At 39.8% G+C, this 17,015-nt stretch overlaps 1 protein-coding gene across 5 annotated transcripts in view; it reads left to right on the top strand.

Annotated features, from left to right (window-relative positions):
• The first annotated feature begins 3,298 nt into the window (after positions 1 to 3,298).
• TPK1 (thiamin pyrophosphokinase 1) overlaps positions 3,299 to 17,015 on the top strand; it is a 336,815-nt gene continuing 323,098 nt past the window's right edge. For 3 of the 5 annotated variants that reach the window (XM_067747283.1, XM_067747288.1, XM_067747286.1), the window contains exons 1-2: positions 3,299 to 3,397; positions 3,790 to 3,848. In XM_067747283.1, coding sequence (XP_067603384.1) covers positions 3,806 to 3,848 — 43 coding nt within the window. In that variant the 5' untranslated portion in view covers positions 3,299 to 3,397; positions 3,790 to 3,805. Of the gene's footprint in view, positions 3,398 to 3,419; positions 3,849 to 17,015 lie in introns of those variants that run through there. The other 2 variants (XM_067747285.1, XM_067747284.1) reach the window with 2 other exon arrangements.

Here is a 17,015-nt window from a genome sequence, read left to right as displayed (position 1 = left end):
TAAAATTTACTCTGTCATAGACATTTTTCCACATGAGGGCGTATTGATTTAGCTTATTCTTTTTAATAATTGCTGATATGATGCACTGTAATTTTTCATTTTTTCCCACCACGTATTAATCCATTTAACAAACATTTATTGAATCTCTATTACGGGTGAGGTATCTTGTTTGCCTGGAGAAATAGCAATGAACAAAACAGATATGGTTCCTGCTTTTAGGAAGCTCTCATGCTAGCAGGGGGAGAAAAACCATAAACACGTAAGTTAAATAACTACAGATTGTGAGTATAGCTCTGCAGGAAAACAAACAAACAAGCCTAGATGAAATAAAGAGTAACCAGGGGAAGGAAGTCAGTTTTGTGCTGAGGCTGGTTGGATGAGTCAGCTGTGAGAAGAACTGGAGAAGAAGCAGTCTAGGCTACTGCTAATATTTATTGCTATTGCAAACAATTTCATTACGAACATTCAGTAAATACTCACTGATTGCTTACTCTTTGCCAGCAACTGTGCCCGAGTGTGAGGATTGAAAAGTGAACAATTAAAATTTGGTCCTAGTTCTCTTGAAGCCTACATTTTAGGGTAATTAAATAAAATACAAAGACCTCAACATAGTGACTGGAACATAATAATTACTCAACCAGTGTAAATTTGTCTGATTATTTAAAATACTATTTGCAATCTGGCAAGTAAATTTATCTCATTGTTCAAATTTGCTCTCCGAATGCTACTGACGCTGTGTTTTTCACATGGTTTGCCATTTGAATACCTTTTGTAATTTGCCGGTATATATCCTTGTAATAAAGAAGAACAAATCTGACTCCATATTGGATCTGTTTCTTTTACTTTAACCTTTGTATTCTATTGCTTTTGCTACAAGTTAATCACTAAAGGGATGTTGCCTATGCCTTAAAGTATACATAATGGCCCTTCTCTTGGAACCCTGCCTCCCATGCTGAGCCTTAAGCTAAAATACTTCCCTTTGGCTCATATGAAACATCATGACTAGGCCCACCTGTGAATGGCTGCAGGAAAGAAGAAATTAACACATCCCCTCCAGAGTCTGGCTGGAATCAGGGAATATTTACAATAATGTATCACTTTTTTTTACTTCACCTCCTCACTTCCCCCTCTTTGTCCTGTAAAAGAAACTAGCATCCAAACCCAGACAAGTCGTTCTTTGGGACGCTAGTCCACCATCTTCTCTGTCTGCTGACTTTCTGAATTAAGTAGCCATTCCTTGCCCCAACAAATTGTCTCTCAATTTATTGGTCTGTCAGTGGGGCAAGCAGTATGAGCTTGGACTCTGTAGCATCCTTGGTCATCCATTTACTGGCCTGTTTGCTTTTTACTGATATAGATATAGCAACCACTTGGCTATTACATGGGCACAGTCTCCCTCCACCTCCAGTCTGTTGTCTTTTAGTTTCACTAGTGGCATCTTGAAACGTGGACTTTTGACATTTATTGTGGTTAATATTTCAGTTTTCTTCGGTAATGACTTTGGGAGAAACTTGAGCAAGATTACACATGAAAACTTTGCAAGGATGTGTGTTACAAATATAAACAAGGATGTCATAAGGTGTAAGTGGAATACGTCTCATATTGATGGAGAGGGACAAACGTTTGTTGCAACCCTGTACGTGCTAGGCACCTGCCCAAGTGTTTATCCATACCAAGTCATTTGATCCTTACAGAACCGTTCCAAAGTAGGCAACATTGTTCCCATTTTATATCTGAGGAAACTGACGTAGAGTTCCAATGTCTCACAGCTAGTAAGTAACATAGTTGAAATGGCCCACCCATGTAACTGTGATGGCAAAGTCATAATATTTAATTTTACAATGATAACTGTAAAGTCCCTAGCAGTTTGGTCTAAAATTGACTGTGAGATAGGTGTACCCTTGGCTTGACAGTGGTGAATGTGAAAAACACCTGCAAGTTCTATTTGATCTGGCAGCTGAAAAAGTTATTGAGCATGGGCAATGTTGTACTTTTCTATGGTTGCATCACTCCTGGAACATTGTGTCCAGTGTCCAAGATAAACACAGACGGGTATTAGTTGAAGCGTTGAAAATAGGTTTTGTTTAGTAACTACTGACAGTCGAGAAAGAGCTGAGTTCTATTCCTATTTGTGGAGAGGCGACTGGAACGTTTTAAAGGGAGGATGAGAGACGGGCAAGAGTGGGAGCTCAATAGAGTTAGAGAAGTGAAAATTGCAAAGCGTCGGTCAGTATAAAGGCGACTAGACCAGCTTCATTTGCTAACTGGCAGCTGCGGAAGTGAGGAGTCTATCCTCCCACAGAGACTGGGAGACAGAGGCCCTACCCTTCCTGAAGACTGCCTCTGCAGGGAATGGCTCTCGGGTCTTTGAGAGAGATGCTTCTGAGTCTTAAGAAACATATTCACAATTTCAAGCCCTTTGGGAGGTCAGGGGCCTGCCATCAGCTGTTGGCTAGAACTTTCTCAGCTAGGCATTTTAATGGTTGTGTGTCCTAGGGATCCGCCTTATAGAAACCGTGATAGAGTTGGTCACGTCTCTTAGCGCAGGGGTTTGCACGAGTTGTCACGTGCTGACAGTTGCACGGTTCTCAACAGCTGTCAGAATCACAGTTTCTGAGCAACATTAAATACAGAGGATGGGAACCACGATGGTGGAGTCTAAAAATCAGGTCCTATAAGAACTTCGAAAGAACAAGAGTTTAGCCTGGAAAAGGTAAAGCCTAGGGAGTCTAAGTCTAGAGATCTGGTTTGCACAGTCTTGGAAAAGGCTGCGTGGCCACAGAATGAACTCTTGAAGTTGGGAGTGTTGGAGCGAGCGGAGCTGCAAGTAAGCAGCGTAAAGTTCCTGCCAACGAAAACATTCTGTGATTGTTGCAACCAAGTGAAGACTTTAACGAAGGCGTGCTCCTTAAGTACACAAGCAGCAGGAGAGAGATCAAAAAGAATGAGGACCGAGAAAACGGGCTCTGGATAACTTGGGACGTTTGCTTGGCTCTGATGCCAAGCTGACGAAGGGTGACGGGGAAATTAACGCTTGGTTTGGAGCAAATAGCGGCCTCCGTGCCAAAGTTCAGTGACGAGCGCTCGGCAGAAACACCAGCGATGGCTTCAGGTACGAGCTAGCCTAGAAGAGAGCGCGGCACGGGAAGAAGGCAGCGGCCAGGTGAGCGGATAGTACGGCGCCCTCACCTGCGTGGACACGCGGTTCAGGCGGGGCAAGCGGCTTGCACGCGCCTCCGGCTCCCGGAAGGAGGCGGGGCCACCTCAAGCGCCGTTCACTTAAATCTGCGAGCGGGGATCGCGCGTCGCCGAGGTTCCTCAGCCGAGCGCCGAGCGGTCGATCGCCCTCGCTCCCGCAGTCTGCGCTCCGCTCGCTGGTGGCTCCACCCGCCATTATGTAAGTGCGACAACACTCCAGCGCGCCGCCTTCGTTCCCGGCGTGCGGGCTACAGGCCGGGGCGGGGAGGAGGTGGCCGCCCTTCGCCGCTCTGGCTTTCTTGGCTCCCCCGGTCCCGGATGGTGACGGCGGCGCGGGGAGACGCTGGACGGGGCGGCCCTGTCGAGGCACGCGTGGCGCCCGCATGCTTTGCCCTGCGCGCCCTGGAACCCCTTGGGGCTAGAGTCTCCCGCGTCCCCGCCGCCGCGCGCCCTGCCTGCCGTGCCCGGGCCCGCACGCCAGGAGCGCGGCTTGCTCCGTGCTCCGCCCTGGAGACCAAATGTACTGACGATTTCGCGCGCTGTTTAATTACCTAGAAGTTCTAATGTGGCGTTTTTATGTTTTTAATGCAGAGACCAGTAATCCGTTATGGAGCATGCTATTACCCCGTTGGAACCCCTGCTTCCCACTGGTACTGTATTTCTTAACACGTTTTACACTGACATTGATGTGCGCACCCCCAGATCCCTGATGAGGTTAAGAGGGCTGGACTCCAGACCCAGAATGGTTTCCAGTCTGCCTCAGATGTCCTCCATTTAGGCATATTACTCAACCTCTCTTGTGCCTCAGTTTCCTTATCTGAAAAAAACGAGGATAGTTTTTAGTCCTTGCGGTGTAGAGTTGTGAGGGCTAAAAGATGATGTATTTTATGCCCTTCACCTGGAGAAGACGACTCCCTACTTGTAATGTGAGCTCTTAGGCTCTTAACAGTCTGAACTTATCTCTATCAGTAGAACATTAGACGCCAAAGGGTTAAAGGTCAGTCTTTATTGCCTTTATTATTGCCTGCCCGTTTGTAATCCATGGAAAATGCCAGAGGTTACCCAATAAAAAATGCTTTAAAGATATAATACTCAAGAATTTTTATTATTTCTAAGTGTAAAGGCATTGTAATTCACCTGGAAATAGATGGAAGAATGAGTTCTTTGAAGCTAATTGTCGCATTCATTATCGAGTGTAGTAACTGACTTGTGTGCTAATTGCGTGATAAACATTTATTTACCAGTTTTTATTGTGTTTCTGTTGTGTAGAACTTCTAGTTTATCAGTTCATCAATTTAAATAGAATGCATAGCTTTTTCATGTTTAAAGTTTTCTCTAAACCCATGAATTCACGAGTATTTTGGGGAGGGGGCGGGATATTGAATTTGATCTGAACTTGTCAGCTTTCCCACATCCTGGGAGTATTTATGGTAAAACAATCAAAGGATAATAACAGTAGGGAACACTGACTCCTTCCTCTCCAGTCATTTGCTGTGCTAAGTTGTTTATATATACTTCATATCTTATTTTACAGGTAAAGGAAACAGGTAGTAATGGAGCTAGAATCTGAACCGAGATATGTTTACATTGACTTGGTTAAGAGGTTGGGTGTTTAATCATAACTAAACGGCTTCTCCTAGGTTAAGAAAAGCGCTGGCAAACATAAATGTTTTGCAAATGAAATTTCATAGTTCTGTTATCCAACAGTAGCGGCACTAATAGCATTTCCAAGAGAGAACATTGGATTCAGGTGGCCTGTTGACGTTAAGATTTGTTACTAAATCTAAGTGCTTTAGGTTTAGTTAGAAAGGATTTCTAGTGTTTTCTAGGTTTAATGAGATATGTCATATAGATAGTGCTGCTTAGTAAAGGTTGGAGTGAGGCAACAGGGTCTCTGGCTTTAAATCTTAGCTTTGCTGGTTGTATTTCAGTTTCTTCATCTATAAAATAGGAATCTTTCGCAGCGTTACTGTGAGTATAAATGAGTTGTAAAACACGTAAAGCGCTTGGCTTCAAGCTATTAGATTCAGCAGTAAGGCTAACATGGTTGGATCTCTGGGTCAGTGCTGAGATAGAAAAGGTCTGGAGCAATAGAAAAGTAGGAAATAGTAGGAAACACAGGCAGTTCTGCTCCCTCTGTGTTCTATCAAAGGCTTAGGAAGGAGGCCTAGACTCGTCAAGTTAGACATGTGTAAGCTCCTCACTGGGACAGGGCATGTAGGGGAACTGTCAAGAGCCGTGATATCCTCTATGAAGCACAGATCTGCCAGGCAGAATCCCGAGCTCCTTTGAGGAGATCTTTGGGATTTAGTGGTTCTCCTAGTTTCCTCCTGTTCCTAAGGGTAAAAGTTTATACAGATTCCTATCTCTTCTCAAACACTGGACTAGAAGCACGGGCTCCCTAGAAGTTTACTTCGACTCTAGATAAATGAGGGATGTTTAAAAACAGAAAAGTGTATGATGAGGGGCCCTTGCAACGCCTGGCCTCTTATAGTAATTCGGTAAGTATTCGAGGTTAACTTTACTTTTAGAGGGATTCCCTTCATCAAACAGACACTTAATACTTTATAGCAGAGAGGTAGTTTTTGTATTGATAACTTCTGTGAATTTAATTTTTAGGCATGATGTACCTGTGATGTGTACCCAGATTTAGTATAGCAGGCATCCTGACAAACTGATTCTCTTCAGGTTAACTAATTGCTAGGTGGGCCAAAATGCACATCTCTGGAATGGTCATTAGCTCAGGGAAATATATATTTTTAATCTTTGTTTTTTGTAACTAAAGTAAATGGTTATTATTTAAAGAAAAACGACTAACCTAGAATGTGAAAGTTTCCTGTAATCCCTCTTCTGGAAATAACCATTATTAAGGTGGCATTTTTTTAAAATACATTTTTAAATTTATTTGGCTGCATTGGGTCTTTGTTGCGGCATGCGGGATCTTTCGTTGAGGCGTGGGGGGCTTCTCTCTAGTTGTGGTGGGCGGGCTGCAGAGCGCACGGGCTCAGTAGTTGTGGCACAGGGGCTGTAGAGCGTGTGGGCTTAGTTGCCCTGTGGCATGTAGGATGGATCCCAGTTCCCCCACCAGGGATCAGACCTGCGTCCCTTGCACTGGAAGGCAGGTTCTTAACGACTGAACCACCAGGGAAGTCCCAAGGTGGAATGTTATGAATATTTATTTTTGTACATATAACCCAGTATATTATTATTCTTGTTTTAAATAAAATGGATTTATATTATAAATTGTTTTGTAAATTACTCTTGGAGCAGTGGGTGAAAACATATCAATATTCTTCTGTTACAAAGATTATTATAGATTCTGTGTGCTCTTTGTTCATTTTTCAAAAATAGAAGTATTTCTATATGTTAAACAATGCAAGTGAGTAAATATTACAAATCTTATTCAATGATTATTTAACAATTCATGTATTGGGCAGTATCCAATGTAGCAAACAGAAAGGAGCTTGGAGGAGCTGTACAAAATGAAAGACTTTATAGGCAGAAGGGGGCAGGAACAAGGAAGTTATACTAGCAAAAGGTAGATTGGTTCTAGCAAGGTCACTTTCCTTTAGGGGATGGTAAGGGTCTGTCAGGCAGATTACTTCACTAGTGCTGATAGGGTGATTCCTGACTGGCTGGTTTAAGATTCCATTTTGGGGAGAGCTGAAGCTGTACATAATTGGGTTAAGTATTAAGTCTGGGTTTGGGGATGTGGCATACATGACTCCATTTTGGGCCTGTTGTCTTGTTTTTAGCACTGCAGGGAAAAATCTCCATAGCAGAGATTGTCATTTTAAATCTCTAAATTGTGTTTTTCTAAATTTGTGTGTGTGTGTGTGTGTGTGTGTGTGTATGACCTGTTTTATGCCCTTTCCTGCAGCTTTTTTCACTTACTACTTTATGATGGTCCATACGTGTAGATACCCCAACTTTTTTTTTTTTTTAATGGGCAGTATAGACACAAAAGAGCTAGGCTTTCTTAATAGACATTTAGGTTATTTCTAGTTTTTCTTATTATAATCTATAATGCATATCTTTGATTATATTATTTTTGCATATTTATGTGAGTTTATCAGTAGGATAAATTTCCAGAAATGGAATTACTGGATCTAAGGATATGTTTGCATTTCTGTTGTCTAGAGGAACTGACAAGTAGCTAGTGTATGTCCTTTGATACTAGATGCTGTGGAGGATACAAAAGTGATCCCTTCTATCCAGGAGCTTATGGTCTTGTTGGAATCAAGAACAAAACAAGACAGATTCTAGTTAGATGTTAAATTATGTCTGATAGGACCCACATAGGAACCGTGGGGACTGGGGAGAAGATGAGGGCAGGCTGGAGTAGGCAGAGAAATGATGGGATGGACAGGTGTCAAGTGGACATCCAGAAAAGCACTGGATTTAAATTGTGAGAGGCCTGGGGGGAAGCACAGAGCACTGCAGGCACTAGGCCTTCCTTGAGTGAGAGCTCAGTGCTGCATCTGTGGCCATGAACTAATTCAGTTCATCTGGTGGCGAGTGAGGAAGAAATAAGGTTGGAGAGAACAGGTGGAGGTTTTGGAAGAATGGTTGAGCAGTGAGGGTATAACCACAGTGTGGAGGATAGATTTATTGCAAGGTAGGAGATAGAAAACTTTGGAAAGTTTGTGTCCTTCTGCCTTTGGAACATTTTATACAAAGCAGCCTTTTGTATACCTTAAAACTCAATTAAATTGTGTCATCCATGTCATGGTTCAGCATTGCTAATCATATACAGGTTAAAGTCCTTATCCTGACCTTAAAGGCCCTTCGTGATCAGACTCTTTTTTTTTTCGGTACACCGGCCTCTCACCATTGTGGCCTCTCCCCTTGCGGAGCACAGGCTCCGGACACGCAGGCTCAGCAGCCATGGCTCAAGGGCCCAGCCGCTCCACGGCATGTGGGATCTTCCCGGACCAGGGCACGAGCTCGTGTCCCCTGCATCGGCAGGTGGACTCTCAATCACTGCGCCACCAGGGAAGCCCGTGATCTGACTCTTAACCACTATTCCAGAATACTTTATCACCTCTCTGTGTCCAAGCCAAGCTGAACTCCCCACTGTTTACTTATGTGAACATTTATTGGAGCTTCAATACTTTCGCCTTAGCTCATGCTACGTTTATCACCTCGAATGTTCATTTTCAATCCTTAGAATTGTTATTCTAAAATTTTAGCCATTCCGGTGAGTGTGTAGAGGAATCTGTGGTTTTAATTTGCATTTCCCTTATGGCAGAATGCTGACCTTGTCACTTGTTTATTGGTTGTACATCTTTGGGAAATGTTTGTCTCTTGCCATTTTTCTTTTCTTTTTCTTTTTTTTAAGTATAGTTGATTTTTAATGTTTCAGGCATACAGAGTGATTCAGTTATACATATATCTGTAGCTATATCTATATATCTATTCTTTTTCAGATTCTTTTCCAGTATAGGTTATTACAAGGTATTGAATATAGTTCCCTGTGCTATACAATAGGTCCTTGGTGTTTATCTGTTTTATGTATAGTAGTGTGTATCTATTAATCCCAAATCCCTGATTTATCCCTTCCCTCTATTTCCCCTTTGGGAACCATAAATTTGTTTTCTGTGTCTGTGGGTCTGTTTCTGTTTCGTAAGTAAGTTCCTTTGTATCATTTTTTTAGATTCTGCATAAGTGATACCATATGATATTTGCCTTTGTCCGACTTCACTTAGTATGATAATCTCTAGGTCCATCCATGTTGTTGCAAATGGCATTATTCCATTTTTTTATGGCTGAGTAATATTCCGTTGTTTATATATGCCCCGTCTTTTTTATCCATTCATCTATCAGTGGACATTAGGTTTCTAACATGTCTTGGCTATTATAAATAGTGCTGCTGTGAACATTGGGGTGCACGTATCTTTTTGAATTAGAGTTTTCATCTTTTCCAGATGTGTGCCCAGGAGTGGGATTGCTGGATCATATGGTAGCTCTATTTTTAGTTTTTTAAGGAACCTCCATACTGTACTCCATTGTGGCTGCACCAGTATACATTCTCATTAACAGTGTAGGAGGGTTCCCTTTTCTCTACACCCTCTCCAGCATTTATTATTTATAGACTTTTTGATGACGGTTATTCTTGACATTTTTCTATTGGGTTGTCTGTGATTTTTTTAAAGAATTTAATTTGTAGGAGTTTCTTTTTCTTAATTGAGATATAATTGATATATAATGTTGTATTACTTTTGCTTTGATACATGTATATATTGCAAAATGATTACCAAGTAGGAGTTTCTTTGTTTTCTGGATACATAGTTCTTTGTCTTGATTTTCTCATCAATAAAATAGAATGACACTTTCCAAGGAGAGTTATGAAGATTAAAGAGTATCTGTAAAGCATTTAACACTGATACATAGTAAGAATGCAGCCATTTTAGTTATTTTGCTCATTGACTTCTTAACGTTTTATCTAAAGGTTTTTTTAAATTGGTGAAGAGTAATGTTTAACTGGTAAGCACATACTATTGCTATTTTAAACTCTGTAAGTATAGATGCATTTTCAAAATATTCTTAAAAATCTGGATTTTTTTTTGCTTTAGTGTCTGTGATCATTTCAGTTTTTATCATCAAGCTTTATATTTAGAACTCCATATGTTTGAAAGTAAAGTATTTTAAATACTTCATAGCTAAAATAAAAGTGAAGAGTAAAACCATCCTTAGAATCATTATTTTACGTGTGCTTATTTCACAAACCTATGACATAGAGCAAATAATTACAGAGGTTTTAATTTCTGGCTTACTAAAAATACTGATATTTAAACATTTTTGTAAACTTTCACAACATAGTACATATGCATTATAAAAAGTTAGGAGATATGGACAAACAAAAATGAAATAAAAATGCTGTATTTCAGCCTCTCAGAGATTACCACTGTTATCTCCATGTTTGTGAACATTTAGTGTGTGTATATTCATATTTATATCCCTCCAGATACTTTCTGTGTATAAATAGTTAGGTGTTTTTAAAGCAAAATGAGAACATACTGTGAGTTGCTTTATTCTGTTCATAACTCTACTTTTCCATGTCAAATGTCAGTGTCTAATACCCAACCATATTTAAATTTTCTCATTTTCAAAACAACTTTTCCAGGTGCTTGTTCCAAACTAGGACTACCTGTGCATTTGGTTCAGTCTTTTTAAATCCAGCACAGTTGTCCCTCACATTTTTAAATCCCCCTTAACATTGAGTATTGACATCTATTTATTTTTATTTTTGGCTGCGTTGGGTCTTTGTTGCTGCGCACGGGGGTTACTCTTCGTTACAGTTTGCAGGCTTCTCATTGTGGTGGCTCCTCTTGTTGTGGAGCACGGGCTCTAGGCGCGTGGGCTTCAGTAGTTGTGGCTCGCGGGCTCAAGAGCACAGGCTCAGTAGTTGGCCCACGGGCTTAGTTGCTCCGCGGCATGTGGAATCTTCCCAGACCAGGGCTCGAACCCGTGTCCCCTGCATTGGCAGGCGGATTCTTAACCACTGCACCACCAGGGAAGTCCCAAGTATTGGCATCTTAAATAAAGTGTTTATATCCCTCTTAAGCTGATATGATGGAATAAAAAAATACAGCAGTTTGGTATGAATCATCATTCACTTAGAAGTATATATAATAAACTGTAACTGAAAAGTTCCATTTTATTTTCCCCACGTAATTTCATCATAAATTTGTGCTAGAAAGCCTTTTATCTATCACTCTCCATTTCTTTGCAAAAAGATTATATACATTTAAATTTTGAAAGGATTCCTGTGACCATAATGCTCTTGGGAGTTATTTCTTCCAAACTGAATTACCATTGTTGAGGTTTATTATGAATCAAATTACCATTTTAAGTATTATGAGCACACACTTGATCAAGTCAGCATAATTATATTACACATTTTTGTAACAACTAACATTTACATGACACTGTGTGCTGGGCATAGTTTTAATGCTTCAACAGGGTAAAACCTATAGAAAAGTTCTGGACCTAGAAGTCCGGGTTTGAGTTTTAGGCATCCTCTTCGCTAGTTATGTGACCTTGGGCATGACACTCAATTTCTTAGAGCCTTAGTTTCTTTATGGAATGTAGGAATATATACAAACGTGAAATCCTTGGTCAAATTTAAGCTAGTATAAAAAGCAAGTTTAAGTAGAGTCTATGCATATGTAAAATATTTTGTATTAGATCAACTTTATTATATTGATTATTACATTTTGAAATCCATTCATTTTTCTAATTCTCAAAGGAGATAGCTATTTATTTAGTAATGTGTTCCCTTAGGGCTACCAAAACTATTTTTTCCTGGATTCTGTATTTTTCTTCCACGCTTGTTGAATTTATTATTTCTAGATGCACGAAATTATTTATAGTGGTCATAGTTTTTTGATGCCTCATGGTTAAGTGGAAATGAATCTGGGAATACCTCAGATTCATTCATATACTAGTATTCATATACTAGTATAGTATTCCTGCCATCTCTTGTATTTCTGGAACTTAATTTCCATGGAAAATGCCTAAGTTTGTAAAAGGAGTATAAAACCTGAAGATGGACATTAGCGTTCCCCACTTTACTAGAAGCTAATTTGGGAATCCCTGGGTAACCTGTATCTAGAGTTCTGGCTCCTTTGTGATATAAATGTGTACTGGCCATCTGCATCAGTAGTTCTGTGCATTTTGCTGCAACAGATCTCTCAAGAGCCCTTGGTGACGACATTCATTGGTACCAAACATAGTCCTAAACTGTTAACTCCCTTCTGTAATCTCTATTTAGCAAATCCTTATAAGAATGACATAAGGGTAGATCTGAGTTATTTGCATTTGCCTTTATTTTTAAATTACAGGTGAAAAATTCTTCAATATATAGTAGCAAGATGCCTCTTAGTCACATATCCCAACTAGTTAAGCGTTCTTGTTAGACATTCTGGTTTGTTCTCTTCTTTAGATCTGGGCTATCTAATATCTGTGGCTGTTGAGCATTTGAAGTATGGCTAGTGTGACTGAAGCACTGAGTTTGTAATTTAAGTGTGAAAAGCAAAACCGCATCAGTTATTAGAAAAATTTTAACTGTTTGGAACAGTGTATTAGTTTACTGGGGCTGCTGTAACAAAGTGCCATTGATTGGCTGGATTAAACAAGTTTATCTTCTCACAGTTCTCGGGCTGGAAGTCCAAGACTAAGGTGTTGGCAGTGTTGGTTTCTCCTGAGGCCTCTCCTTGGATTGCAGATGGCTGCCTTCTCTCTGTGTCCTCACATGTTGCCCCTTGGTCTGTGGGTCATCTGTGTTCTAATCTATTTTTATAAGGGTACCAGTCCTATTGGATTAGTCCCACTCATAGGACTTCATTTTACCTTAATTACCCCTTTAAAGGCCCTATCTCCAAATACAGTCACTTTCTGAGGTGCAGGAGGTTAGGACTTCAGCACAGGAATTTATGCGGGACACAATTCAGCCCAAAAGAAATAGTGTATGTCAGTTTACTTTTTCAGCTGTAAACTTCTCAGCTTTAAAAAAAATTGACTCGGTCCACATTTCAGAATTCTCATGATTACCAAGTAAAGGGAGGTTTTAATATCACTCCATTTGAATATAGCTGGTGGATGAATTAAAAAGTCAATGTCAGTCTCTTACTTAGTTGCTGTTTTGTACTTCTATACAAAATTTTCTCTATTCATTCAACACTTCCTGAGTATCTAAATTTCATATGTACTTTAAAATTTTCTAGTGGCCTCTTCAAAAAGGTAAAACAGGTGAACTTTATCTTTAATGTCTAAAATGATATAATTTCAACATGTAATGAGAAATAAACGATTGTTAATGCCGTAGTTGACTTTTTTTGTACTAAATCTTCAAACTCCATGTTTAGTTTACACTTCTAGTACGTCTCAAATCAGATGCTAAATTTTCATTAGAGATACTTTAGTTTGATAATTTGTCAAATACTTTGTTTTTATTCTATCAGCAAGGGTGAGCTCACAGACTCATACTTTTGGGATAAACTTGATACACAGGGAATAAAATGTTTCTTTTCCACAGAAAGCCTTTGGAGACAGGTGTTGGAGCTAGGAGTACAACCTGGGTTTTCTGACTGTTTTTCCTAGTATCAACATGGCTTTTTTGTTGTTTAAATTAAAGTGCTGTGCCTGCTTTGAAACTTGGAAAACTGGCAGGTGTTTTTGTTTGTTTGTTTTTAAAGAAATTTTCATCCCTTTGTGGATGGCACCATAGCCCTCAGGCTAAAGCTTCTGCTTAACGATTGTGATGTCTTTGCTCTCCAGGGATAGCTAAGAAATCGAAGAGGCAAACTAGTGGATTTTCCAGTTTCAAGGGTTAATCCTCTTTACTCATCTGCCCAATTAGAAATCTAGCCCAGGTAGTCTTCAAGTCTCCTGCGTGTTAAGGGGAAATTGGCTGCTTTGACTCTTAATGCTTTTCCTTGTGTATAACTCATAATTGTTGGACTCCTTTCTTTTTTTTTTTTTTTTGCGGTATGCGGGCCTCTCACTGTTGTGGCCTCTCCCGTTGCGGAGCACAGGCTCTGGACATGCAGGCTCAGCAGCCATGGCTCATGGGCCCAGCCGCTCCGCGGCATGTGGGATCTTCCCAAACCGGGGCACGAACCCGTGTCCCCTGCATCGGCAGGCGGACTCTTAACCACTGCGCCACCAGAGAAGCCCCTCCTTTCTTTTTATTCTCTTCATTTCTCACTTACTAAGACTTTGCTGTCATAACTACACTTTGTGTGTTTGTAGTTTAACTTTTCCATGTATTTTACTTGATTTTCATACTTGCCTTAATTTTTGTTGTTCTTTTAATTTGTTTCATTTATTTAATTTGTTTCATTTATTAATTTGTTTCATTCTTAATGGCCAAATTGTTTCTTTTACCGTAAGTACCATCTCATTAACTTTATAAGCCATCTTTTCCACGTGATCTAGAGAATCAATTTCCTTTGTTTTGGTGGTATTAAGTCTCTGCGGCATCCTCCGAGCACACCTTTTCCATATTAGTGTTGTAATAGCTACATGCTTTCCGAAACAAAAGCTTCTAAAGTGAGTTTAAAAATAATCTTAATTAAAAAAAAACTTGTAAATTGGTCCTTTGTAGCATTATCAGAAATAATACTGTTCTTTTAGACAAAACAATTGAAAATATCAAGTGAGGAGCTGTGGAGGCAGCTGTAATATTCGCAGTGCTAGAATGTCATGGCTTGGTCACACCAAAAAGGAAAAAAATCTTCTGTGGTTTTTGATACATTAACACCAGATGTCTTTGGAGGTTCTCTAGGAAAATGAGGTGTGTTTGTGCATTAACTTCTCATTCAAATGAATTCTCTTTTTTTCTTGGTTAAATCCATCAGAAAGAGTTATTCTTTGTAGGTGGAAAACAGACGCTCAAACAAATGGATTTCATTCTGAGGGTATTTCTGTATCTTTATCACACCATTGTCTTTGAAGGTGTTCATTTATCACTGTGGAATAGTTTCTTTTGTTTTTATGACTTTACAGAATTTAAGCTTTTGATTTACTCTTAGGCCATGTGTAAATTGTATAAATTGGGCTTGTGGCCCAGTTGCCGCTGTTTACGTTGAGGCAACTTTATTTTTCTGTTTCAAAGTAGGAAAACTACTCTTGCAGTTTATTCTTAATGTGAGTAAAAGTGCTGTGAGTACTGAATCCTGTGTGGAGAGAAGACTTTAGAAATCCTTAGTGTTGTGGGTGGGGCAAGTGTGTCTTTGGTATCGCCCCTCTGAGATGGCTCTCCAACTTTTTTGCTTGAACATGTTCCGGTAGTTCTGACTTTTTGAGAAATTACATACTCTTGTTGGTCAACTGATTGTTTAAAATGTGTACTTAAGCTGAAATTGACCTTTAGTTCTTTTATTTTTCAACTGAAATCATACAGAAGACTTTGACTTACCTTCTACTTAATTGCCTTCAAATACTGACAGACCTTAACCAGATTTTTCTTCCTTTTTTCTCTTTTTCCAGGCTAAATATTGTAGTCATGTATTCAATAGTTATTGGAGTGATTGCCGTGTACCAGGAACCATTCTAGGCAGTGGAAGACATAGGAGCAATTTTCCTTACATTTCTTATTTCTCAGTTCCACTATCCCAGTATAGGCATCAGTAATCTACTCCTGAAAAATGAGATGTTCTTCTCAAGAACACTTACTGAGAGCCTGTTTTCCATTTTTTTTTAAAAAAAGACTTTATTTTTTTAGGGTAGTTTCAGGTTTACAACAAAATTGAGAGGAAGGTGTATAGAGTTCTCATAGACCCCCTACACGTGCATAGATAGCTTCCCCCATTGTCAGCATCCTCCACCAGAGTGGTACATTTATTACAGATGATGAACCGACAGTGATAGATCAAAATCACCAAAGTCCGTAGTTTACTGTAGGGTTCACTCTTGGTGTTGTACCTTCGATGGGTTTGGACAAATGTGTAATGAAATATATCTATCCTTATAGAATCATAACAGCATTTTCACTGCCCTAAAATCCTTTGTGCTCTGCATATTTATTCCCCCCCACATTGATTTTTTAAATTTTTTTCCATAATTTTGCCTTTTCCAGAATGTCGTGTAGTTAGAATCGTACAGTATGTAGTTTTTTCATGTTGGCTTCTTTTACCTATTAATATGCATTTAAGGTTCCTCCATGTCTTCTCATGGCTTGACAGCTCATTTCTCCTTAGCACTGAATAATATTCCATGATCTGGAGGTACCACAGTTTACCCATTCACCTACTGAAAGACTTCTTGGTTGCTTCTGAGTTTTGACAGTTATGAATAAAGTTGTGATAAACATCCATGTGCAGTTTTTGTGAGGACATAAGTTTTCAACACCTTTGGGTAAAAACCGAGGAAGGTGATTGCTGGATCATAGGGTAAGATAAAGTTGAGTTTTGTAAGAAACCACCCAACTATCTTCCAAAGGGGCTGTACGTTTTACTGTCCCACCAGCAATGAATGAGAGTTCCTGTTGCTCCACTTCCTCACCAGCATTTGGTGTTGTCAGTGTTCTAGGTTTTGGCCATTCTCATAGGTGTGTAGTTGTGTCTGTGATATTGTTTTAACATGTGTTTCCCTGATGACGATCGATGTGGAGCTTGTTTTCTCGTGCTTATTTGGCACATGTATAACTTGTTTTGGTGAGGCCTTTGTTAAGGTCTTTGGCTCATTTTTTAATTGAGTTTTCTTATTGTTGAGTTTTAAATGTTTCTTTGTATATTTTGAAGAAAAGTCCTTTATCAGATCTATCTTTTGAAAATATTTACTACCAGGCTGTGGCTTGTCTTCTCATTCTCTTGACATTGTCCTTTGCAGAGCAGAAGTTTTTCTTTTTTTTTTTTTTTTTTTGCGGTACTCGGGCCTCTCACCGTGTGGCCTCTTCCGTTGCGGAGCACAGGCTCCAGACGCGCAGGCTCGGTGGCCATGGCTCACGGGCCTAGCCGCTCCGCGGCATGTGGGATCTTCCCGGACCGGGGCACGAACCCATGTACCCTGCATGGGCAGGCGGACTCTCAACCACTGCGCCACCAGGGAAGCCCAAGAGTAGAAGTTTTTAATGTTAAGGAAGACCAGTTTATTAATTTTTTCTTTCATGGATTGTGCTTTTAGTTGTTGTACCTAAGAAGGCATCACCATATGCATAGTCATCTAGGTTTACTTCTTATGTCTTAGTAATTTTGAAGTTTTGTAGTTTACATTTGGGTCTTTGATCCATTTTCATTTGATTTCTGTGAAGGCTGTAAGGTCTGTGTCTACATTCATATTTTTGTATGTGTATGTCCAGTTGTTCCAGAACC

The sequence above is a fragment of the Pseudorca crassidens genome, chromosome 8, assembly GCF_039906515.1.
Source record: "Pseudorca crassidens isolate mPseCra1 chromosome 8, mPseCra1.hap1, whole genome shotgun sequence".
NCBI classification, from domain to species: domain Eukaryota; kingdom Metazoa; phylum Chordata; class Mammalia; order Artiodactyla; family Delphinidae; genus Pseudorca; species Pseudorca crassidens.
This window is presented reverse-complemented; position numbering and strand designations above follow the sequence as displayed.